Source organism: Rhyacophila brunnea, unplaced genomic scaffold (assembly GCF_057557595.1).
Source record: "Rhyacophila brunnea isolate RB1 unplaced genomic scaffold, BYU_Rbru_1.0 scaffold_11, whole genome shotgun sequence".
NCBI classification, from domain to species: domain Eukaryota; kingdom Metazoa; phylum Arthropoda; class Insecta; order Trichoptera; family Rhyacophilidae; genus Rhyacophila; species Rhyacophila brunnea.
The window spans coordinates 33,386,991-33,414,763 of NW_028232763.1; the positions used below are offsets into that span (position 1 = coordinate 33,386,991).

The 27,773-nt window shown below is 32.9% G+C and overlaps 1 protein-coding gene across 1 annotated transcript in view; it reads right to left on the reverse strand.

The window, feature by feature from the left end:
* nompC (no mechanoreceptor potential C) overlaps positions 1–13,903 on the reverse strand; it is a 184,032-nt gene extending 170,129 nt beyond the window's left edge. Inside the window, exon 1 of the mRNA XM_085960294.1 lies at positions 13,550–13,903. Coding sequence (XP_085816420.1) covers positions 13,550–13,903 — 354 coding nt within the window. The remainder of the gene's footprint in view (positions 1–13,549) is intronic.
* Positions 13,904–27,773: the final 13,870 nt, after the last annotated feature.

A 27,773-nucleotide genomic window follows, 5' to 3' on the forward strand; every position in this document is an offset into this window, starting at 1 on the left:
AACACTGGGTCAAGATCAATTTTGATATATTTATATATATCTAAGTATATATATATATAAATGTCTCAAAGACAAAAGTGATGAGGAACTGATTTTGGGACCCTGTATTAATGGCACCCAACTCGAGCAAGTCAGCAGCTACGTCTATCTCGGACAGCAGGTGCCCATAGACGGAAGCATGCACGATGAAATTGCTCGCAGAACAAAGCTGGGATGGAGTGCTTTCGGACGTCTGAATAGTATCTTCAAGAATGACCTACGATTGTGTCTTAAGCGTAGGGTGTTCAACCAATGTGTGCTGCCCGTGCTCACGTATGGCTTCGAGACGTGGACCCTCAACACGAGAGATGTCCAAAGGCTAAGAGTCGCACAGCGAGGCATGGAGAGATGTATGTTGAGCATCACGCGAAAGGACCGTAAGAGGAACGAATTGGTTAGGAAGCAGACAGGAGTACGCGATGTAATAGACGTTGCCAAACAGCTAAAATGCAGATGGGCGGGGCACATTGCTCGCCGAAAGGACGGCCGCTGGACAAATGCCGTCATCCAATGGTACCCAAGGGGCACGAAACGGCCACAGGTCTCCCTAAAAGCCGCTGGATTGACGAACTGATAAAGTTCGGCGGAAATACGTGGCAGCGAACGACACAGGACCGAGAGAGTTGGAAGACGCTTGGGGAGGCCTTCATCCAGCAGTGGATTGACCCCGGCCGATGATGATGATGATATATATTATGACAGTGCCAGACACTACAATAACAGGCAAAACTATCTATGTTGTCTAATACCGGGGTTGGAATCCCTAATCGCTACGGATGTGCAAAGTTTTATCAATTTGGTTTGTGTATAATTATATACTCAGTAAACTATACGGAAGCTTAAATAATAATTTTTGTATTTACAAAAAGTTTACTACAGCATAATGAACATTTTATTTGTTTTTTCATGCGTCTTCCAGAAAAGTTCAATACGTTGGTTGCTGCATTAAAGCACTAGATTATTTTGAACAGACAAACATAAATTTATAACTACATATTATGATATTATTACCCCACTCAAATTATAGTAGATATTAAACCATTATCTATATTAATTTTTACTGATAAATCGTAGTTTCGTCAAGGGATTTGTTTGGTATGGGGCACAATTAAAAGAAACAGTGTATTAACCGATATTAAAATGAAAAAAGTTACCTATAAGAAATTATGACATCTGCAACTTCGAGAATAATAAATAAAATGGTTTTAAAACTCATGGTCATAGACTTAATTATATTGAAAAAAGTCCAGAGATGACCTTTTTAATGTATACGTTAACATTGTTAATAATCTTATTCTTTGAATATTTTAATACGTAATAAAATATATTAAAATACATAGATGATAGACAACGCCACTATCTTGAATGAGAAGGAAATCAGTAGGGTACAGAATATTAATCTGTTCTGCAGAAATCAAATAATATTATTACATGTATGATCTCAAACGCTATCGCGACAGTCTGAGCATGAACGCGTATTATCAGAATCTCTTGTATTAGTGTTAACGTCACTTAAAAAAAATCAAAACCATTATAATGCAGCTCTACAATATAAATAATGATTGATTTATGTGAACATAATAAAAAATACGTTTTAAAGAATATGTGTATCCTATCCTATTGACGATTAAAATAAAATATATAATAATAGTTTTTAGTTTATATTAATCTGTCTTATAAGTCGCAAATCAAACGTAATTACTGTATTGTGTATTTCAGCATGAATATAGACGAAGTTTTTGTCCTCTATGTACAAAATTACAAGATAAAAAGAACTTTTTATATACCACGTTTTTAATTTTTCTGTTGAATCATATAAACTTGACAATTCTATGTATTAATAAATATAGAATACTGAAATGTCATTTTGACATTTCATATTGATTTCCATAGTAACGCACGTATATATTAATAGTTTAGTTGCTAGGATCCCCTTAGCAACGAATTTTTTCCGAAATAACTTTCCATACAAAACAGAATTAACTGAAAATGAATTCAATTCTGTTTAAAGATGGCTAAAAGTATTAAAAGAACGCATTATTCATATATTTGTATATATATTCTGAAAGTTTCAAATGTCTAGCTACTCGTAAAGTTAGTTAAAAATCGATTGCAAGATTGGACAAACAAGAAAAAATCTGTACCTGACAAACAAGAATACGAGCTAATAACAATGTGGTAAAATAAGAGACTGAATTGGAATCTGTTCGATTGAGACGCTGTTACACACGACCTAGAAATTATTATAAATTATTTAAATATATATTTTTCTGAAACACATCAGAAACATTCATATTAGAAAAAATATAGTACCGAGAGGGACTTGATCCCATATTCATCGGATTCCGGTCAATGTGGTTCACCAATTTAGTTACCTGCACCTTACCTAATCACGATCAAATTAACTAATAGTCACACAACTAACGGTCTTCTCACAAGATTTTTAGGTAAGTCAAGTTTTTAGGTAAATAAGGATTAATAGGTAAGTTTGTGAGGTGTTTCTGTATAATTATGTATCTTTAATAAAAATGTTACAATCTTAAATGTCGTCAATTATTCGTTGAATTAAAAAATATTCATATATATTATGTTGTATCTCATACTCATGTTAAATGAGTCATGGGCCGAATGTTGTATTGTTATCACAGAACAGTTTAATAAATATAATTCAAATAGGCTATACCCCCCCCCCCCCAATACGCTACAGTTTGAAGTAGGGTGTTGAATGTGCGAGTGTCCTACGAAAATGAACCACAGATTATAGACGTCTAATAGTGTGTGTTGCAACCTTCAAATACACCAATATTGAATGAGCGTCAGTGCATAAGTCGAGAGTAGTCGTCAGAAAGAAGGACAAGCTTAGAATGAAATATTCTTGACACGTGTTTAAGTTTATCCCATATTCTTCCACACTCGTGGTCCTTTACCTGAGATCGGTTACCTGTTACTCCACATCCGTTAGGTATTTCAGTTCCCATTAATTATGTGTTCCCTGGTTGTTGTTTATTGAGTGGCAGTGGCGAAGGGTGGAGATAGGCTGTTAAGATCCGCCATAAATAATGCACACTAAACTTTGTCAGTCATACATTTCATTGAAATAAGATTGCAATATACAGATAGTGTTAGTTAGTTTTTAAAATTCAATTAAATCCTGCATAAACCAAGCCATAATAGATAATAGCAGGGGTGGCTCTCCCTTAAGAGTTCGTAGGGTCTATCCCTACAACGTTATCATGTCAAAAATATACGTCTAATATTTTTATCATTGTCATAATATACCTACTTAGTTCAATGATTAAATGAACTATTTAATTTATTTAATCCAATCAAGCCCGTCACAATTTCATAGATATTTATTATTATTTTACAAATAAAATAGTAATAAGATACATAATGATGATTACGCGTTATTAAATAAATAATTACTTAATTTAAATACGCTCTATTTTACGGTGACACCCTTAGACTATGTGACACCTATGTACCAATTAAGAAAGCTATGGTGTCTATTTTTCGCTGACCGTGGGTCACTCAGTCCTATCCCGTTGCCGCAGTACAAATCTAGTTCTACAAATAATGTGAATGCATTAGCGTTAGTATACGCATACTGGGGAGCGAATCAAATGACCCCTAAGTGTGTAAAAAACTCTTAATGTATGCTGTTGTTCAAAACTGGTAAAGGTTAGTCTATAATAAGTATTATTATTAATTAAGTTAATATTTTTAGATGTGATTAAATAATGACTCAGATAATCATAATATAATTTATTCTGAAAAAATACTCGTTTCCTCATTTATAAAATCATATTATTATAAGTAGCTTGGTACATAATGTACAATATGAGAAAGTATGTAGGTATGTATATTTAATAAATAATGGCTAAACCCCACCACCTAGAAAGTCGTCGAGCCGCCACTGGATAATAGTCAAAAAATATTCGTCTATCTATAAAATATCTAAAATTATGCAATTAAATCATACATAACTTTAGATATTTTATAGATATAATATTTTTTTATGTATTATAGTTTGGTTTAAGCAGGATTTAATACATTAAAGAAAATAACCAACAATATGTGTAATTTATGTATTCTTAATCCAATGAAAACAAGTAAGTATGAATGGAAAAGTGTGCAAATTTTTTTCGTATCACCCAAAGTTTACCAACACTATTATGGTTTCGTTTAGGTAGGGCTTAATTGAATTTAAGAAACTAACCAGCAGCATCTGCAATTTTCATTATAATTTCAATGAAAACTAAATGAGTATCACTGACAAAGTTTAGTGTGCAATATTTATGTCTAATCTTAATAGCCCACCTCCACCCCTCATCACTGATATGCGGCCCATGAGTTACCGGTTTTCGACCACTGCTTTAGAGTTTAGATCATCATCGAAACTGTTATGGTTAATCAAAGTGCCACGTGAAGAAGAATAACAATCTAAGTAGAAAGCATAGACAATGAGATAAAAAATTTCTATATTTAAATATTATTTTAAAAATTGTTTATAACGTTATCAATACATAATCATTTGATTGGCAGTATTAACAACAAAACTTGATCTATGAACGAAAAAAAATATTTCAAAAATACATTGTTTTGACATGACCTATAAATGTTTCCTGATTAGGTTCAACGGGAAAAGTTTAAGTTTCCAGATATTGTACAATGTGTAGAGTGTTATGTTTCATTATCAACGTTAAATTGTATTATTTAACACATTGCATTATCTTTAAAAGAAACTGTTCACCTTGAATTTTATCAAAGTATAGTGTGTATTTGTATTTTAAATATTCAAAATTATATAATATTATAGAAAACATGTGTCATTTCTGTAATCTTGTGCATATTGAAAAAAAACACTCATTAAAATCTTAACGATTATATAAGAAAAATGGTACAATTTTATTAACAGAATGTAAATTTAATCAATTCATGGATTCATACTTACATTTCGAACATTGATATTATCAAGTTAAATGTAGTTTTGACAGTTAACATCCAAAAAAATTACGTAGGTACTTTAATCGAAACAAGGCTTGAGAACAACCTTTGTGATTAGTACAAGCGCAGCTCCACCGAACTATTCTGGGTAGCAGATGATAATGCAAACGTCGCCATGATGGTGGACGACGTCAGTAAATTAAGGTATGGCACGATAGGAATAAGAATCAAAATAACGCGCCCCGAGCGATGAAACTCTACAAATTTCGAACAACGCATCGCAACGCCGTTTGCCTAATTATCAGTATTTTTACATGTTTACATATACATTAAATGTGTAATAAAATGTTTTTTATACAATGTATCGTGGTTTGGACTGAGAGTTAACAATTCTTATGCAGAATTAAACACTTACGGCGATAAGGATTTCTAATTAATCGTTTTTTTGCTATTTTACCAAATAACTACAGAAGAACTCTCTGCATCATGGCCCTCATACGGAGGGGGCTGACAGGACTCTAGCCCGGGTGCACAAACTCAGGGAGGCCTTGCGTGGCAGGTCAACCAGATAATTGAGATAAATATACATTACAAATTTGTTATATTTTACTTCAACGGTGTTAACATTTTAAAATATGTAATTGTAGGATGCAATTATTAATTGTTGTGTGTCAATCCTCGATAACTAATAATAATTATTCCTAACTAGACAACCACAATTCAAGTGAATGTATACAATGAATAGGTACCATTATTTGAGTAACTCCACCTCCACTCATCATGTATATATTAATTTTACCTCGAACACCATTTCGATAACGCTACTTTAGAGTATCACACTGTCTTTAACCTTAGTGATAGGTAGGGGGTGCAACCATATATCCTGGCCAGGGGACCCGCTTCAGGATGTGGGAGCCATGTTCTGCATACATGTTTTGACAAGCAGAGAGAGCATTTTTATTTCCTTCATGGTGGAGATAATCAGCATTTTTTTCCAATGATGGAATCATTATTATTGGATATCACAGACCATATTCTTAAACAATTAACTAATTTCTTTTATCGTATTAACTATAATAATGATCAGGATTGTCTTATTGATTTAATAGAGCTTTACAGATTGTATATTCTTTATTATTTATTTATATTTTTATATCTTTTGACTCATAATTTTGTTAGAATAATTAATACTGCTCCCATTTGCCGGATTGTTCATCAAGTGGTAATAATGTATTATTATATTGTAAATTTTATAACAAACAAATGTAGGTACCTATCATGTTTTTAAATATTGATTGATGAAAATTATTTGTTTTGTGATACATTAAATATGATATTGTAAGTGTCCATTGCTTTATATTTTGGTTGTATGTTAATTGATAATTAAGAATATTTGATTTTTTTGAGGAGGAATGAGGAATTATGAAATATTATTATGCAATTTCATTCATTTTAATCAGAGGGTTGGAGTGGACCTTTTTTGAGTTACTCCGCTATGTTTTTATCGGTATTATATGTATAGAAATGTTAAAATTAAAAAAGTATTTTTAAAAAAAAGTTTATTATTCGTCATTTTCAATAGCAAAGTGTCTCCAAAATGTCATAAAAGGTGAGGTTATTTATCACTCGACAGTGTTGCCGTATTTTCAAATAATTCCAGTGTAGCAAAGTGTCAAATATACTATTATCATTGGATTTTATGATGAAAATTTAATAATAATAAAAAAAACATCCGTAGCAGTGGAGCACTACAAAATTGACATATTATTTGATAGGATACTTCAATGTATTGGTTGAGCGTTTTATGTCACTTTTTGAATTTGCTATTATAAATGCCTGTTATGTTTAATATTCTTAAATTAAAAATGTCCCTCCAATTCGGACGAAATCGGTCCAGATATTAAATAAAATTGGAATAAGTACGATAAAAATAAGCGTTTTATTGAATGAAATTAACAATTAACTAATATTGGTTTCGTCCGTTATTAAATCGTTTATCAAAGTAAATTAATTACACTAATATGTATGCAAATAAGAACTTTATAGATAAGCCGAGCTTTGAAATATAACCTCTAAAATAGGAAACCAATAATCCGGAAAAATAATATTTATTTAGTTCATACGATAATAATTAAAGCTCTCTTTGCGGCTGGCCCGTAATGTGGCAGAATTATTCAAGGTAACAAATAATATTATTCGCGGTGCATTAAACCTACAAGGTGAAATTTACCTTGAACGTTTAATATATTTGAAAGAAAATAATACGTAGGCCCTCGGTGTACGCGATATGAGTATGTAATTTGACCCAAAATTTTAGCAGGTAGGGTTAAAAATAACGTTGGATAAATATACTGTATCCTCGGTTGCTTATCAGTGTTATCGCGTATTTCGTTTGAAAGTTTGACCAGACTCTTGAGATGATAAGATATATATTTTTTTCATAATGTGGATACCTAGTATTCATATGTTATAAATGAGTGCTCTGGTTTCAATTGTACCTCTCAGTACAATTTAAAATAAATAGTGTGATTCAATGCATAATCGATAAAGAAATGGGCTGTAATAAAAAAAATGTTAACTTCTGCTAGAAATACAAAATATCTTCAATTTAAACATGGAGAATGTTAGTTTTTCTGTGAGCCTATGGAGATTTTTAACTAAGAACCGTGGTGATGTTTACACCATCACAGATAAATAAAAACTGTCGGCCATGACAGTTCAATGTTGCACTTTTATTGGCTGGAATGGAAGTATTTGAAAAATGTAAGTTTTGAAAATAAATCATATTTTCACATACGTTTTAAATATGAGTTTGTGTGTTTAGAATGTTAATAAATAAAGAAAATTGCTGCATTCATAACTCATTTTTGGTATATTGTGGAGTTTGTGAGTTTTGAAACCAGAGACCTCAAATGTCTATAATATAAAATTAAAGTATCTGTATGAAATGTTGAAATAATATTATAAATAAACATTTGTTTATTATTAAGCTACAAAGTCTTAACTGAGGCCTTTTTAGTTATACATTTATAGACTGATATGCATATTTAAAAAATATATAAATTATTTATAATGGGTAGGTACAGGCGGATCTCGTGGTACAGTGCGTAAAGCGTTGGCCTTCCATTCGGGAGCTCTGGGTTCGACCCGGTGAGGACACAATATATTTATGTAATTTACTCAAAGCCTGGGTGAAGCCTGGGTGTTTGTGATTGTTCAAAAATTACTAACAAACGACCTTGTACGAAAAACCAAGGACATGGTTATTAACAATTTTATAAAAATGGGTATGTACATAATTTTTCATATTAGCTTCAACCATGTGGCATTATAATTATTTATACATGCAGGGTACATTATCACAAAAACGCTTGGATACATAAAAATGCGTCGATGTTTGGTTGAACTATAAATATCGGAAGATTAAGTGGTAGGTAATTGATAATTATGATTTTAATTAAATTGCGTTTCAAATCAGCGTTTTGACTATTTCGTAATATTTATTTTAATTTCCGTCAGTCTAATGAGTTTCGTTGTAGCTCAAAAGGTACTAAACCAATATTGATAAAACTCACACAACTTTTATATCTAGAAGGGGCTAGAGAAAGCCTTCATCTAGTATTGGATCGACCCCGGCTAATGATGAGTATTAAATATATTTTTATTAATTGAATTGAATTATTATTATAATTTTAATAATTTTAATTAAAGTGAATACGTATATTAATTAATGCGCTAAGTACCAAAAAGTAGTATTACTTGTGGTTACAAAATACTGATTTGTCAAATAAAATTGCATGAAGCAGACATTTTGAAAAATATGATTTCACAGTGTGAAGCAATCTTGGCAGCTTCTATAATTTTAAAACTTAAATTTATTTTGTATTTCTACAGAAGATAACTTTGAATTTCTGGTCATGGTCTAAGTACCATGCTAAGAATTTTATTATAAGGTCTAAGTAACAACTCAGGGATGCTGCAGATCTAAGTACACACTGATGGCATTAGCAATAGAGATCATACGAGTATATAAAATAGAATATTTATTTGATTACTTACTTACATTTAAATTATTTTGTAGCTCATTTGATTTTTGGGACGTCACTTTTTTTCTATACAAAAATCAAATATCTACAATAAAAATTAATCATGAAAATCTCCAACAATATTTTGTAGTTTTAATTTTATTTAGTTGTCTTCAATATTGAATCTGGAAAGGCACAATAATAAATACTAAAGAGTGGACTCTAATCAACGAATTCATAATAAATCTAGGATAATGCGTCACTTTTGATCAAAACACCCAACAAGTTAGTAGAACAATGTAGAACATCAATGTGAGTGTGAATAATTAAAGGAGAAATTACCTACACGTGGCATAATATAATAAAAAAAGAGTTAGGAGCAGTTTTATTTATATTAAAGTAAAAAAAACCGTTTTCATTATAGCCTGTAACCTGTTATACATCTATGCATGAAAAAGGAGTCAATCGTATTGCCTGTTCATGGTGTGCATGTAAAATTATAAGCATTTTATAGCTAACATTGGATTACATTCCTCAAACTTTTGTGTATAAAATGTGTTATTATTAGTCTTTAAACAATGCATATTGTTTGATTGTTTGAAATATTAATACAAATATAAAATACCAATACATTTTCTCGACATAAGAATAATTTAAAATTATTTATTTTAGATAATACAATGAATATTATGACATATATCAAATTCAAAACATTCATCACATGACATGTTATACGCATTACATTGTATATTTGTTTTGATTTATCTATTTGGCTATTTGTTTGTCCGTAATGTACGAGAGAAAACATATTGTGTGAATGTGTACGAGAGAGCGAGACAGGGAAAATAATATGTATCAAACAATTAAACTGTATAAACTGAGAGAAAAACGCACATTCTAAATTTGAAAAATAAACTGACAAGCAAAAAAAAAACGTTGATTTTAATAGGGTCGTAAATAACAAATGACAGGATACACATCCAATGACGTTGACAGGTGGCACTTCCACCTGGTAATTTTTTTTAGTTAATAATACATAGTGTGAGTAAAAAAAAGTGCATGGAAGTAGGTACATCGATTGAACTAAGTAGCCATATTAAAAAAAAACTTATAAAACAACGTCCACCTAAATTCACCTCACATAATTGAATATAATTGGCCAATTGGCATTACTAATGACAGGTTAATTTTTCACGTTGAGAGAACAACACAAGATGCTTTTGATTTATAAGATAGTTATCAGGGACACATGTCAGGTCAATGCGACAAAAAATTACAGATTTTCCATTTGGATTGTGTATAAGTTGGAAAAAATATGTAGCCAAATAATGTATATCTCTTGTAAAGTTTAGACTACAGTATGTACGGTGGCCGCGCGGCATAAGCGTTGGACTATCACGCCGTGGGTCTCAGGTTCGAATCCTGGGTCTGGCAAGTAGGTACACATATTGTTTTTCAATTTGTGTGTGAGTCAGGGTATGGACCTAATAGGTTGAGCAAGTGGCTGACATCCATTTCTCGTAAAAAATAAAATCTGTTAATACAAACCTCTACTCTTTGGAGGCCCATATGATCCTATTAGGATCGGACATGGTCGAAAAAAAAATGTATGCATAAGAAAAAGTCGCTCAATTTGAGCCACGGATATTATCGATACACCCTCAAAATGAAGAAGTCTTATTTTGAATACTCGCTTATCAAAAAGCCGTACTTCAACTGATGCTGGGATAATTCATCATTTGAACTTCATTTACAGAATGTTGAACATACTCGTAAGTATATAAAATATGTAGTATTTAACTTAGAATACAATTTATTCAAAGCCCCTCAAAGTAAATCCTACTACGATTTATAGGGACACTTCCTACTAGGACCGCAGCCCTCATTGAGAAGACGGCCCGTGGAAGTGATCAGTCATTTTTCGGTGCAAACAAGGTGCAAAAAACAAGAAGATTTAAATCCAGGGGAAGCCTTATGGCAATAGCGTCAACTCTGATCATCACACTCGAAGAGGACCGACTTTCCGGATGGAGGGAACTGAATTAACTTCCCAGAGTCTCGAAGAATGGTCAGCAGAGCATTTACCCTCTCGGTGCAAGTCGTGAGCATAGTACATGAAAAGCTCTTAACAGTAAAAGCATTCAAAGTAGGGCATATTCAAGACCAATGAGGCAACGAAATAAGGAATTTCTAATAACCCTAAAACATTTTTTTAAAACCATGTTCGATCATAAGAAACTCATGTGTGCCTTTACGTGATGGAGGTTGTATTAACAGATGTTTACGTTGGTTACATGTAAATTGTATGTAAAACATTTCACCGTGGCACAGTTCGCCGTGAGTTTTCTTACCATTAATTCAATGTTCATAGCTGATTTTGGCAAAATTCATGAATAATTCAAGAATGAAAACCTAACCGAACCTAACAAATAATCCAGTATATCGGCTATTTTCAAAATTTATTTCCTGCTGGCTTCCTGTAAAGTGTAAACTGACAAGAACCGTGTTTTATTTAGACATGAATTTTATGTCAGTACTATACGACCCAAAGAGGTTGGGCGGTCTTTAATATACGGCCATATATTTCCGACACACAATTTCACGGTGAAGTGTGATACAGCGAACTGCATTCGTACAAGTTTCCGGACACGGTTTACTTTTACGGGAAATAGATGTTACCGTACATACTTTAAAAAATAACATGTTTTTGCCAGACCTAGGATTCTAGCTCACGATCCATGATATTATAGGCCGACGAGATAACCGCTCGGCCATCGTGGACGACTCTAAAATATTAGTATAATCATCTTAAGGTTGTTTTCTGAAAATTTAGGTAAATTTAATTGATTGATTTTTGAATAGGGATTTTTTTTAGAAGTTAATTTGAGTATTGCCCATAGTTTCAATAAATAATTTTACTTTTAAAAGTTTGTTAGTATAATAATCTGTATTATAGTATATACCCCACGATGGCCGCACGGCTTAAGCGTCGGCCTATAGCACCGTGGGTCCCAGGTTCTAATCCCGGCCCTTAAGTTACACATTTTGTTTTTCAATTTGTGTAAAAGCCAGAGTATGGACCTAATAGGTTGAGGAAGTAGCTGACATCTATTTCTCTTAAAAACAAAATCTGTTAATACAAACCTCTACTCTATGGAGGCCCATATGATCTTATTAGGATCGGACATGGCCGGAAATAATAATTGTTTATTTTGTACCAGTTGACGCTGTCAATATTTGAAGCGGACGAAATCGGTCCTGATTATTATTAGATTTTAATAAAATAAATACAGTTAATACCATAAAGTAATAATATTATTCATAATCTTGTTATTTTTACCTGTATATTATTGTTATAATTACGTAGTTATATTATATACCAATAACTTTGTTAATAATGTGTGTGCCTATTGTTTTTTCATCTAAGAATCATTTGCCTCGCTCTAACAGGCAGTTTTTGCCAGTGATATTCACTCTAATATGTATAAACGTTGAAAACAGGTTAAATTCGTAAATACACTCAAACTTACATACAAAACGTTCTAATTTGGTGGCAACATTACATTAAATGAATGCGAGTTTATTTACATATTATTTTCTTCTAAGCCTGACGCATGGGTGAAAAAAATATTTCCCTCAGAGGCCTTGACCCAATCTTAAATGTACCTACAGATTTTTTCAGCGCCACGTATATATAACCCGCGCTGTTATTGAGGTGAAGTATATATAATTAAAAATCAACATTGGATGCCAATGAGCCGTTAAGGAGTTTAACAAGGAAAACAGAAAACGGCAATGTCTTGAAAAATTATTACACATTTTAAAATCGGATTAATTTTTAATACATACTACAAGAAAATTCCTAAATAGTACGTCATATTAATAATAATTATTTACTAACTAATTCAACGTATTATATTATACTACACTTCAATTTAAAAGAATCTATTTTTAAACGTTTCTATGAATAATATATCAGAACTACCGTATGTATATTATTCTTTATATATGCACCAGAAAACCTAATTAGATATTAGTAGTATGTTAACATAATCATAATTTTATTATACTTACACATTTATTTATAACTATAATAAAGTTTTGTAAAAACTATCCAAATAAATAATCTTTTTTTTAAATTCTATATCTACCCTTGTATAATATACGCTCTCCTAATTGTTATTTTTAAATGAACAATGCTTACATTTATTATAATTATGCAGTGAATACATGTATAAAGAATGCCTAGTACAAATTAAGATACATGAATATTCCATACAAATTGGTTGAAAGCTATATCGAAATTGTTTCAGAATATTTATTATATTCTGGTATTTAATGATCGTGTATTTTTTTCCCCCAAAATATATGGAAAAGATTTCTATATCTGGACTAATTTTTAATTAACTATATAGCTAATTAATTAAATAACATATTTATTAAAATCGTATCCACATTAATGTAAGATTAAATGTTATAACAATACTGTGAGAAAAATCATATAAAAATGTGCTATAATAATGTGATAATTTTCTTACCACATCCAGAACTCCTGCGAGTGGAACAGCATTCACATCTTCTCCTCCAGCAGCCACCACCTTCTCCATACTTTTGAGATTCTGCTCCACAGCCGACCACTCCGCTTTCTGCGCCAAGGTGAGAACCTTCGCCGCAGCATCCCTGGAGCTGGCCCCTGCACTCTGAGGCTTGGAACCCTCACCCTCAGCCTTCGCCGCATCTTTCTTGTCTCCATTGCCCGCCGCAGAGTCATCTTTGACCTCGGCATCTTTCTCTGCAGCCGCCTTTGCAGCGTTTGCGCTTTTGTCCTCTTCGACGACATTCTTCTTCGGGGGACCTTTCCCCGTCCCCTTTTTCCCACCCGAAGTTGACATTGTCACGCATTAATGATGTCTTTATTTGACAGCAAGTCTTGTCTGCTTATTCTCAGGTTTATTTGCCCTAGACTACTCCACACTTTTCCGTATGCCATTTCAGTTCGTATGCTATCTAAACGGCATAATTTATTTACTAAAAATGAATACAGACGTATTCAATTAGTATTACACGATTATATTATTAATTAAAGAAAGATTTATTACAAGTCTGTCTTCCTCACATTCAGTCAGTCATTTTCATTAATTTAACACACAGTTTTATTAATAAAATTTGTCTACTTTAACACAACATTTATTGATGTTTTAATATACATTAATTTAGCTTATTATTATATTAATATTATTTTAAACACATACAGGGAAATAGGAATAGAGTGAAAGGATTAAATTGATAATATATTACAAATATTTAATTGTAAGTAAATATCTAATTTGGCCAGACGGTGTGACAACTAGACAACAGTTTTAATGGAAAAAAATAATAAATAAATGTGCTATATTTTTAACTTACTATTTTTAATATAATTTCCTTCAATTATAATCGTGTCAATGCTAAAGAATTTTCCAAAAAATCACCCAACACAGCAAAACAATTCCCATATTATTTTATTACCTTGAAAAAATAAGTATGTCACACGCTTATAATCTGTAGAAAAATCTAACTCAATAATATTCCGACTCCATAAAAAAGCTAAGTCAATATTACATAACTGTATAGATTTATTAGAAGAAAGGATATATTGTTATTGGATGGGTATTTTGGATATAGTGGAAGTTTCAGTGGAAGAACTTTGAGGTTATGTTGGGCCGTGAGAAAGAGTTACTGGTTTGTGACGACACGCTAGTAGGGTAGGCGGGAGATGTGGCTTAGGGCGGAGTGGTTGCCTGACTGGCTATGAAAGGCGGCCAGCTCAAGAACGAAGAGTTTTGCATAGATTGGGGTGGTAGGGTGGCTTTGTACTAAAGCTCTCAAACGCTGCCACGTGTATGCTACAAAGCTCGCGACAAGCTTTTACTGTGTGCTTGCGTTTAATGCTGGTACCTACTTCTACAGTATGGCATAATATGCTTTTAAATGTAATAAAAAATATTATTAAATTGAAATAATGTTTAGCTGTGTGCCAGTTACGATTATGAATATTTATGAACAAAGTAAAGATAATATAATCATTACATATATATATTTACGTTAACGTGATGATATACGCAATGAAGAAATCTACCCTGCTAAGTAAAAAGAATAAAGAGTTTGGTTTTAGTGAAATAATATTCCATATCTTATTTAGAGATTTTGTCAAAACAATCCGATAATTTTACATCATACCTATAAGAGAAAATATAATTAAAAACTTGGGTTCTCACTTCAGTAAAACTAAAAACACTGTCTTTTTACTTAGCTGGGAAGAAATAGATTGATTCATATTATTAACTTACTGCTTAAATTCAAAGGCATCACTTCTCTACCAATGTCTTCACTCATACTGTTATTGCAAAATATTGACACAGACCGATTCTGACCTGAGAAGTTTTTTTTTGAGATATTGGCCGATTTTATCAATTGAGACATTCTCATGTGATATTAACTGAGAAAATATAGCTTGATTTGAGAAATAACATTCGTGAAAAAATAAACACAAAATTGTTAATAATAATCAATTCTTTGTGGATATTTTGAACCCATATATTGGTAGTATTCGTTGCATAGTACCTTAAGATGCCGAAAGACGAAAGCCAGGTCTAAAAGATGACTAAAATGGAATATTACAGTACTTAAACCAATTAGAATTTATTCCACTGTAAGTGGAATAAGTACTACATATCAGCGCACCAAATGGACCGTAGCGGACCGGAACTCAGTTCCGGTTCGTGAAATCTCCGAAATTATCACTCCATCTTGTGGAAATATTAAATATTGCGTTCCGGTATGTGAATTATTAAAAAGTAATTAAATTCATGTACCTTATATTATTTACATAATTTTTAAAATTTAAGACGAAACTTGTCCGACTGATGGATTATGACGTGTCACAAAGTTTTTCGCCTGCGGTGCTGCTAACTTTTGCATACCACAAGCTTAAAGATTCTTATTTTATGAGTCTGAGCCAGTTTAAAAATTTTAAACACTTATTTGTATATAATATACTTACATAAAATTAAAAAAATCTGTTAATATTTTCTGAAAATTATTGAGCACTCCGGTTCGTATAATTTTCCATTTCGAGCACTACTATATAATGTGTGTGTTTTAAATATTAATACTTACCATCGATTTGCTTGATATAATTTTAATTTAAGCTTTGTAAGTAAGAAAAATTAGAAAAATAGTGTTTAATCTAATACTAAATAATAATAAAAAAATCAATTTCATTAAAAAATATAATATTACCTATATTCTTTAAGAACCTTTGCCTGCGGCGGCCTCGTAAGAAACATGGAGAGAAATGTTGTAGGGGTGGGTTAAGCGAAGAGGTGGCACATGCTTTTCTTTTACCTTATTTCCACCTTCCACATCACGTGCATAGTTTTTGATACATTATCACATTACAAAGCTAAAACCATACAAGAAAACTTCATTGTAATGTCGGTTTTATACGTGAATTTGTTTGATGTCGTATTATATTTGCGGTATGACAAAGCGCTTGAAAGCGACCGAGCTCTGCACTCACGCTCGCGAGTCTACAAAAGCGTTATTGTACTTTAGCACACATTAAATATTGTTTGATTAATTTACATGTACTGATTTTACACTCATTTGACGTCTTTATGCTGAAAGGGGGACGCCGTTGTAGCAGGGTGCCAGTTTCGCCTAACATAATTACTTCTGGTTACGCATCGTAAAAATGAGAATCCTATCATGACAGTGGTGATCGCGACGACAAATTCACAAGCATATTTAAAACACTATTACCTCCTCACGGCAACATTGGACATTGCTATAATAGTGTTTCTCTTAGTCTAGTGCGTAAGGATTCTTATTAGGGACATCCGGATTCGTTCCCGGTGAGGTCACAATACGTTTATGTGATTTTCTCATAGTCTGGGTGTTTTTGATTGTATCGCTTCTATTACTACACTACTATTTTACTGCACTAATGTCATTGGGCCTCACGGTCTGCTGTAGTGTTACAAATAATATATATTATATACTATACACATAGTCGACTCACTGGTGGGTAAAGGCCTCCCCTAACTTCCTCCACCATTCTTTGTCCCTAGTTCTTCGCAGTCACGAAAAGCCACCGAAATTTATGAGTTCGTCTATCCAGCGGGTTTTATCGCATCCCTGTGGTCGTTTAATGTCCATTGAGAACCACTTTATGACGACATTTGTTCAGTCATTGTCCACTCACCGAGCGAAAGGTCCAGCCTATATAAATGTATGTGTGCGTATATATTTATAATGTCTGTGTGTAATTTATTAATACTATTATAATGTATCATTGCCATCGATGGCGGAGTGTTTACGCGTCAGGCTTATATTGTCGTGGGTCCCGGGTTCGAAATCCAGGTTTGGCAAAAATTCACATATTTTTTAATGTATATGGATAATAATATAATAGGTTAAGCAAGTTACTATCATACATTTCTCGTATAACAAAAATCTGTTACGAAACCTCTTCGTGAGGTGGCTGACACCCACATAGGATTGTTGAGCCAATTAAAATATGTATTATTAATATTATGTGTCCCTAATTAATAATGCGCTATAGACCGCGCTGACAAATTCACAAGCATATTAAAAATAATATTACCCACTTCTTTCGATTTTGAAGACATATAATAATTGCAGTGAAATTGTTCTTCTTGGAATCACAATCCTGAGTGGACATTGGTCACTTCAAACAGACTTCCTTCTTGATCCAGGCTGATGATTATGATGGTGTATGGATTGTAGTATCTCCTTTAAAATATTGAATACTTATAGTTTGAAGTCAATTGCATGACATTATATGTACACCAGTACATTACTATTTATACTATGTATACAAATTAATTTTTATTTTATTTTATTTTATTTTGTTTTCTAAAACTCTTTATTTAAGTATTAAGGCGCATGGTTGCTACATCAGTCCCTTGCAGCGTCATTTTCGGATAAGGAATTGTGGCACTGAAATCTTTTCATTCTGACACGTCTATAGCGTCATGGAAGGCGGCCGAATATATATGGCGGGTGGAAATGGGGTAACTCAAATCATAGATTAACTATTGAACAAACATAAAATAGAAAAGTTTCAAAAACAAAATATCAATTATAAAAATCCTAGAAAAATCGTGAAGAAAGTTTGCATCTGTTATGTACCTACGTTGCTTTCCTGACAATAGCCTAATAACTACACATATCTAAATTGATTTTAAATCTTAGTATTTTAGTTGCATTGTTAATAATATGTAACACTTTGGCCAACAAATATTATGTCTCAATATTACTGGTTAAAATATGATAAATAAAACAATCTATCTATTGTTCTTTGCTTAGCATCCTTTTAGCATCACACATTTTGATAACGTCAGTTATTGCGTTTAATACCATAGTATTAAAAATAAGATTAAAGACTCTTTTGACACGTAAGTTTCTATATAGCATCTGTAACATAATAAATGTAAACGGATGTTTAATAATTGATACAACATAATTGGTCAAAATATTGAATTGCCGAGGGTCATTCAATTGTAATAAACATTGTATATGCTAGATTTTAAAACTTTGTAGAAAATACTCTGTGTTCTGACGGAAAAGAAATAAAAGAAATTATTGTAGGCGGGTGAGAGATACCTACATGGGCGGAAATAGTATTTTTTGTGATTGTGCGCATGCTTGTCATATCCGCCTACAAGTAGATACCGCCTACTTGCAATGTCAAACATTTAGTTGGATAACAATCAGTGACAGTTCTTCGTCGGATATCGAAATCGAAAATATTGTATTCTTTTGATTTTTCGTTCATCGTGGTCATATTCAAATTCAAATTCAATTTTTTACATTAGAAATTATTAATTCAAGATGTTCACACCATGACATTTTAGAAACAAAGAAATATTATTTAAACAGTATTATATAAAAGTTATTAAACAGTAGAAAAGTGTTAATACAAATATGTATATATAAATTAGATACAACTAAGTACACCGAGTGAGCTAAGCTATGTTAAGAATTTATAAAACAATGCCCACCTATAATACTGCCCCCATTTGGAAAAAGGCAGCTTTTCTACAAAAATCACAAATTGAGTTAGTGAACGGATAATGCACTACGCGAAATTCTGAACTATTTGACGTATAGTCTAAAGCAGAATAAAATTTATTTCAGTATAAAATCGACATATTTTTTTTCGTTTTTTTCCATGAAAACGTCAGTTATTCTAAGCAAGAAGATAGTATAATGGGATTTATAAGCAAAATCACAACATCGATTGAAAATATACTGGTTTTTGCTTTTATTTTATTTTACTATCACTTTTGCTTATAAATGTTTAAAAAACGTGTATGTTCATTATCTCAAAATGTGACTTTGGCAAATAGCTGTCTCTTTGCTTATGAGGGCAGTATACTCATCCTCACGCAAGTGGAATATGTCAATATCAGAAGTGATTTGGTTAGCAGTAAACGGTAACAGTTAAGCAATACATAATTCTCTTGAATCTCGTAGGTCACTTCTGCCTTTGAGATATTTTTGCCTTTTACCGCGAAGGATGGTTTCCAATCCTGGTGTCATAAATAATTTTAATTTACATGTGCCTGTCAATTACCTGCATGTTCGCAGCCATGCTATATTCTTGGTCGGAACCGTTTCCCTCTGTTAAACCTATCAGGCACCATCAGAACTAATCCACTGGATAGACGAATTCATAAAGTTCGTTAGATGTAGGTGGCAGCCAGTGACGTCCCTAGACAAAATACCGCCCCATGGCAACGCCACAATGACGCCCCATTTTTTTATACAGTATATTTTATCATCCTTTCATGACTCCAATATCTTAAAAATGGGTTGTATTGATACATTAGATATTACTAACTAAGTACGGAAGTAAACTAGACATCGCGAACCCAACAAAAAAAGTGCAGCACCGTTAAACCTTTTATGTGAATTAATACATTTTGTTTCCAACCAGTGAGCTGATTTTTTAATGTAAGGATATTTTCGTTATTACTATGTTTATGTAGCTATTTCTATATAGGTATACCAACCAAATGATTCTCCTCGATTTGCCGCCCTTCGAGTAGCTGCCGCCCCCAAGCGACGCTCAATCTGTCCCCTCAACCCCCACGGGACGCCACTGGTGGCAGCGAAAAACTAGGCTCCGCAAAGAGCCTTTTTCGTCATACATCATATGAAATCAATCTATTGGAGATTTTACTGTACCATACGTAATAATGTTTCAATTCAATAACAATTCTTTCATAAAAATACGATGATATATTGTAAATTGTTTGGACAGTGTTTTTAAAATGACCACTGTTTACCTTCTGAAAATGCTGAGTACTAGAACAACTTGAAGGTTTCTGTTTTAATAGAGTAGATTATAACACGCTGTGAAAAATTTGTAATAATTATGACTTTAAGTTATTATGACGTATATATATGTGCACATATTTTTAAAAGCTACCGCGTTGCAGTGCTTTATCATAATATATTTGAAATGCTGTAAAACAATAACGTAATTTGGGATTATCAAGTAATGACTATATGTAGGTATTTGAAAAGACTTGAGAAAATATGTTATAACCAATAGAAAAAATGTTTTTGAAAAAAGTAAGACACCCCGCAGGAATCGAACCTGCATCTCTCGGGTATCGCCCTCACGCACATTAACCACAATGCTAAAGGAGTCACACTTAATTACCACAAATTTTAACTATTGACCTTTTAGTACTCACTGAAGCACCAAATTGAGCTACTATTTAGCGATCGGCTTTTGTATTTTAAATCAAAGTAGGTATTACTTTGATTACTTACAGACGTCACGGATCACTCCAAGATTTTTTGTTTGTAACTTACTTGAACTTGCTAATAGTTTTAATTACCTAACAATTTTTTTATTCAACGAATAATTTACAAGATTTAAGAATGTAACAAAATAAAATAGTTAATATTTATGTATTTGTTCATCAACGGTACTTAAAATAACAATTCATATAGTTTCTGTTATAAGACATCACTGACATACATCTTCTCCCTTGGAGATACAATTCCAGGGTAGGATTTGTCTTCTTCCATAAGCGCCGTTCACTGACTCGTATTCTTCGCCATTTCTCTTTAGTTGACAGACCTTCCCGTCCTTACCCAGTTTACCTCATTCTTATGAATACAGTACAATAATGATTATATTATAATAAAACAAAATAGATAACATGGGTAAATAAACAAAATACAAAATATCATTAAAAAACAGTGAAAAAAAGTAAAATATTTATTAATTAAGATCAAAGAGATTTTGAAAACTACAAAGTGCATTGATGATGAGTCAATAAACAAATTATAAGAAAGAGAACGAATTCCTAGGAAGAACGATGCATTTAATTTTAATAATAGTTTTATTTATAAACAAACATAAACGTGAAATAGCTCACAAGTTTTCGTACGAAACACAAAACTGCATTATACTCACGAGCTTAAACATCGCCCGCCCCATTCATGCTTCCAAAATGTGCAATGCACATGGGCGGTCGACTTTAGAGGGCGGCTAACATTTCTTCCGGTTTCATTTCAAGTCAAGTCAAATATTATAATGCTGAAAATTTTATCTCGTTTAACAGATAAACGTTTAAAAGATATGTACCATATTGTAGAAAGAACTAAAATGTGTCAAATAGATATTTTACCGTATATCGCTTTCTGCATACCTACATAAAGTATTGAATTATTAGTCAAAGAGTATCAAACATTTTTGACGGCCTTAATTATACCTAGACAAATAACAAGAACTATAATATATTACGAATAATTGTATTCTGATATGTACCACACTGATATCGTTGATAGAGCGTCCGTCGCTTAAAGCTTGGGTACATTGATAAACTAGTGGACGCAGCATGTGAGACATAGAAGGACCACAAAAAGGACTTTACTCATAGATATTTTGAGCATGCACATACAAATTCAATTCTTTCGTAAATCGATGCATATAGATGAACGTGGTTTAAAAATGCATTGAAAAAACTCTAACTACATTTCAGTAAGTTTAAATATAGCAATGCATCGGTTACTTAACATTGTTGTTCTATTCTTTGCACGTTTCAACATAAGTACATGAACTAATACAGTGCACCATGGTCCCCACGTCCTGAAGCGAGCCCCCTACCTATACTCAAGTTTAAGGGCTGTTTGATGTTCTACAGTAGTGTTCACAGGAGGTAAAATTAATGGTATTCCATATATTTTTAGCGATTTTATTGTATTTAAACAAATCTTCATGAATTAATTATCGAGTTATCGAGTCGTCGACACTCATCATCATAATATGGAGTACTAAACACAACCCTCTTTTGTTTTAGCTAATTAAGTAAGATGCGACCCTATGCCATATTAGATAAATAGCCACTTTTATTTGTCAGGAAATACACTAAAAATAATTATAAAATAAAATTCTACACGTGCTATTTTAGAACGTTAATATTCTTCAAGTAAAATTGCGCCGCAGGCGACTATTACTATTAGAGTAAAGTTTTGTTGTGTGTTTATCTCACATAACTGCTTGACCCGCCACGTTGGCCTCCTTTTAACCTTATCACTGCCAGCCAATTTCCACTAGGTGATTCTACTAGGGTCACCTATTTTTGGAATAAAATAAATCCCTTAAAAAATATGAAATAGGAACAGAATGATAAATATTTGTGAAAACTTACCAAATCAACATGTTTCTCGAGTTTATCGTGAATATTTTCATACTAAAATGATAAATATTGTATAGAAAATATACACAAATAGTTTATTCAGAAATTATAACGTTTACTAGCACCCGCGAGTTAACTCGTCTGTGGCACCGATCAGGTGAAGTCCAGACCCCCAAGTAAGAGTTATGTCAGCCGCCCTTTGTTGGCCATGCAATGCAAATTATTATATACCTACGGTTGAAAATGACTTTGTAAATTGCAATTAATTTGTAGCATTTGGCTTATTTTGTTAACAATTCAATGTAATATTGGTATTATGTATATAAGATAGTGTACAGGACGAGGTATATCAGAAATGACGTCGGATTGTACCAGTGTCTAATATTCACGAATTGTGTTACAGCAACGGCACGGCTGTCGAATACAATGGAAAACCTTCGCAATAAAAAATCCTGCACAATTATCATTCTCTTCAAATTCTCAAAAATCTTCAACATTCACTAAAGCCTCAATTACATTGAGCTTCTTTACGAGCTGTTTACAAGCGAATATTATAATATTAGCGAATTTACAATCTGCCTGTAAAGTCGCCCAGTGTAATCATCGAATAAGCTAATAAGCAGGTTGTAAACATTCTACCGAGAAAAGTTGAAAGCCGGTCAAATTTACACGCTACACGCCAGCGTGTGGGCCTACTGCGTCTGCGCAGTAGAGCGCAGTACCAACCTCCCGGTAAAAAAACGAACTACGTTCTGTCAAAATAGTCACTGGCTTGTGGCTTCTCAGCGAATGGAAAGTTTTGTGTGTAATCATCAAATCGCAGTAGCTGAATCGCCCGCTTTTAAATTCGCCAATAAACAGCTCATAAAGAAGCTCAATGTAATTGACCCATAAGAGAAGTGACTCGAATAAGAAGATGTAAGAATCAAACAGCCAAAGAAGAATAAAAAAGAACATTTAAATGAACTACCTACCTACTGGAAGAGAATCAAATAACTTTTTCATAATAAAAACTAAAATAACGAGGAAAGCATAATCGTCGCTAGTAATTGATTAGGCGGTGTTGTAGTTTTCGAGTCATTTTGCAATTATTATTTATTTTTCAAAATATAATAATTTTCATTTTGCGTGACTAGCCCAATTAAAATCATCCAGTGCGATGCCCCGAGCCGGAGCTCTGGCTCACGATGCTGTAATATGGCATTTACATTATTATTTTACGATAAAACTAAGTAGATAGCTTATTATGTTCAAGATGTAGTTCCTAGAATTTTAAATAACATGACGAGAATCATTTTCTATTTATTCGAGAATAGATATATGTTCTTATTTTTTATTTTTCCTCCTACTGCTTTCTTGTTTCCTGTCTTCATCCATATAATAAATAGTCACTCATTCTTATCCTTCCTCTAGGTCGCTTCCGCTAAGGTAGCTACCTGGTCAGGATCTTTAGACTCCTGTCATCAGGAATTCGTTCAATGTAGCTCACTCATCGCAGTATTTCAGCGCTCGAAATGGCAAAGTTTACGAACAGGAGCGCTTGACAATTCTCTGAAGATATTTACATAGTTTATATTTATTTATTTATTTTAGTATCAAATTTTATGTGTATTTTATAAAGACAGAAAAAATAGATGTTCTATTATATGGCATATCTAGCTCAGACAGTCAACATATTTTTTCCACGAGACGAAGCGATAATTTTACCGATTTAATAAACCGGAACGGCGCTCCGGTGCGCTCCGGTCCATTTCGAGCCCTTTGTTTATGTAGATAATATTTAACGATACAATTTGTATGTAGCCGAGATTAGTTACTATGATATTCGGTTATATATTTGTTTGCTATTAAAGGAGTAATTATTTGACGACACTCACTTTTGATTCAACTTCGCCACTAGAAGAGTATTTTTGCTAGCTATGCGTTTGTTGTCTATGCGTTGTTTTTTATGTAGGTACTGTCACCACACAAAAAAACCCTTGGTCCGCAGTTTCAAATTACAAAATCGCAACCTAATCAAAACGCTCCCGGCTAAATGTTTAGCTTCCCTGATCCACGTAATAATAATTGCAAAACGCATTCTGTCGGCCGAAGCGGCGTGCCGACGAGGGACAAGGGTGGATAATTTTTTTACCTAGGACGGGATCGAGCGGCCATGTGAAGTACCGTTGTTCAGTAACCTTCCCCTCTCTCTTCCCCTCCGTAGAATGGACCCGCCAAAATTAAAAGATGTTTTTAAAAAAAAAAAGTCAGTCCGGACCTACCCACCAAAGCGATAACATGAAATAAGTTTCACGCCGGAGGGGCGTGAGGCGTGCCCCCGCGCAATTAATGACGCTCCCGGCCCATTTTTAAATCAATCGTCAATAACTCGTAATCGTTGTAATACCAATCGGTGACTCGCGCAAAAACCCAACGAAAGTTAATCAATTCCCTAGTGAGCGAAGAAGTGAATCAGTGCTTAGTGCGCGGGATAATAATGATAAACCGACCCCTAATATAAAGACAGTGCGGTAACTAATTTAAGACCTCTTCAGATGTAAAACGATGTAATATTATCAATGTTTGCCTATGCCCTAGCGTAAATAAATGTAGTTCCACGTGGGACTGTCAAATCAAAGACGTGTTTTATCTTGAATTATATATCCTGGTGTCCACACATGACCTGAAACCCGAAGTGATACCGGATCAGGAAATCTACCCAGAAGACATGCGAGTTCATCTTTTCCCCCGGTATCAGTACTTAAAAATCGGCTACATAACGCATTTGACTATGCATATGATCATAAGGATCTGGACATGTAATATTTTAAAGAAACTATATTATTTTGGTCCTCACGTTTGTTTAACGCGTGCGTGCTACCTGTGCTCCTGTATGGCTGTGAGACATGGCATCTTACTAAGCTTCAAGAGGCTCGGCTTTTGAGCTTTGAGAATCGATGTCTCCGCAGAATCTTAGGGGTACATTGGTACGACCGCGTTACAAACACCCGAGTTCGTGAGCAGACACAATCACGAAGAGACGAATTACGTGGCTGGGACATGTATTCCGGATGCCGCCAAAGAGTGCGGCATTTCGTACCCTTGTGGCACAGCCTCAAGGGTTTCGTCGCCGTGGCCGGCCCTCCCTCACCCTGCAGCGATGCTACAAAAGCGACCTACGTGCTGCAGGTCTGACATGGCGGGAGGCACAGGAGTTGGCGATAGACCGAGGGAAGTGGCACCAACTTGTGCTTGCCCTATGCCCCAATGTTGGGACGTGACAGGGTGAAAGAAGAAGAAGAAGAAGAATATTATTTTCTTATGAACTTATTATGTCTTGATTTTCTCCATAAAAAACGTCAATAATTATTATAATACACTTCATTCATAAAAATAAAATATTATAAATATTCATGTAGAATTTATGTTTTTATTATGTAAACTATTTTCAGGTGCCTAGTTATAGAAAAACGTTTTCAAATATTGTGAGATATAAAAAGAGGGAGAGAAAATTTTTCGCAATGGTATTCTGTGAGAGTGTGAAAGAGACGGAATATTGAAAAATAGAGGAAGGAAATAAACAAGGGGCCAAATGGACACGCGATTTTCTCTGAAAACTGAATCTGCACTCAATACGGGATACACTAAATAGAAAAAACGTGGCAAGCTGCACGCAGTATAGAAATGGATACATTTGTATAGTGGGTCGAATGAAAAATCATACTAGACCTTGTAGAATAGGGTGTTTCATAAAAAACTAAATGAAAACAATTTAAGTTAACTTTTAATAGAAACTGAAATGTCGGAAAATATTTACAAAAATCTTTATATTTTTTTCAGTTATTACCTAATGCTACTCGGATGCTCATTAGATGAAACATCTTTCGAGGCCATTTCATCATCCATATTATAATATACTCTATAGAGTAAATATGGTGTAGTGTAAGATTTGCTATTTGCTAATAAAAAATAAAATTGGTATACTGGAAATTTCAAAATTGGTTTCAATATTACATAAAATAAAATAATATACCCGTATATATACATCAGTTAAAAAATAATTTGTAAATAATTATGTAAGTTAATAGCGTTTAGCTTGCCTACTTCATAAGCATTTTTGTAAGGTAGTAAATTTTAAATCTATACTGGCCGGTAAATGGAATATAAAATTATCATAAGTTAAAACAAAAAATGCATTTAAAAACTTCTGAGAGCACATACCTGCAGGTAGGTCCAATCACTTCGATATAATTGTATATCATGTTGATGTTGTGCATTTGAGTTTATTTGAAGCAGCTCGTTTATCTTGCCCACTTCACATGCAATTTTGTTAAATAAGCAATAATCCTTAGATCTTTAGTTAGATAGAAAAAACTGAATGAAAATTTATCATAATTAGTCGGCGAAAATACATATATTATGTATTATTTTGTTTTTATTTTTTAAATATTGTATAAAATGAGTTGATTGTACGCATGTGACATAAAGATGGGACGTTCCTTTGTTTTTCTCATTACGTGCGTCCAACTCAAATATAGCGTTGCCCATTAGATATAATTAGCATGTTATTTTAATTTCGTAATTAATTTGTAATTAACAGGTCCGCAGTGAATGAGTGATAAAATTTATAAAATAAGTGGATATCAGAATAAAGGTTTTTGGATTTGGTACGGTTACAATAATATATAAACATAATAATTGGAAAATACCTCTTTTTACGAATTTTTAATATATTCGATAATATTGTTGGTTATTTTCTAGTTTTCTTGTAGCAATAATAACGTAAGTAGTTTCAATATGAAGTGGGCACCGAAATGAGGTTAAAATTTAAATCTTCCATACAAATGTTTTTTAATGATTGCGTAAAGTGAGTGTGGCATTTGACTCTAATTAATCACAGTTCTAATGTATGTATTTTTTTTAATTATTCGCATATCATTTGTTTTGTAGAACTATTATATATCAACAACTAACGTGTACTTGAAATGAGTAAAATTAATGAAAGCTTATTTTTTTTTATTTATATCAAATCTAATTTTGGTAGGCTCACAAT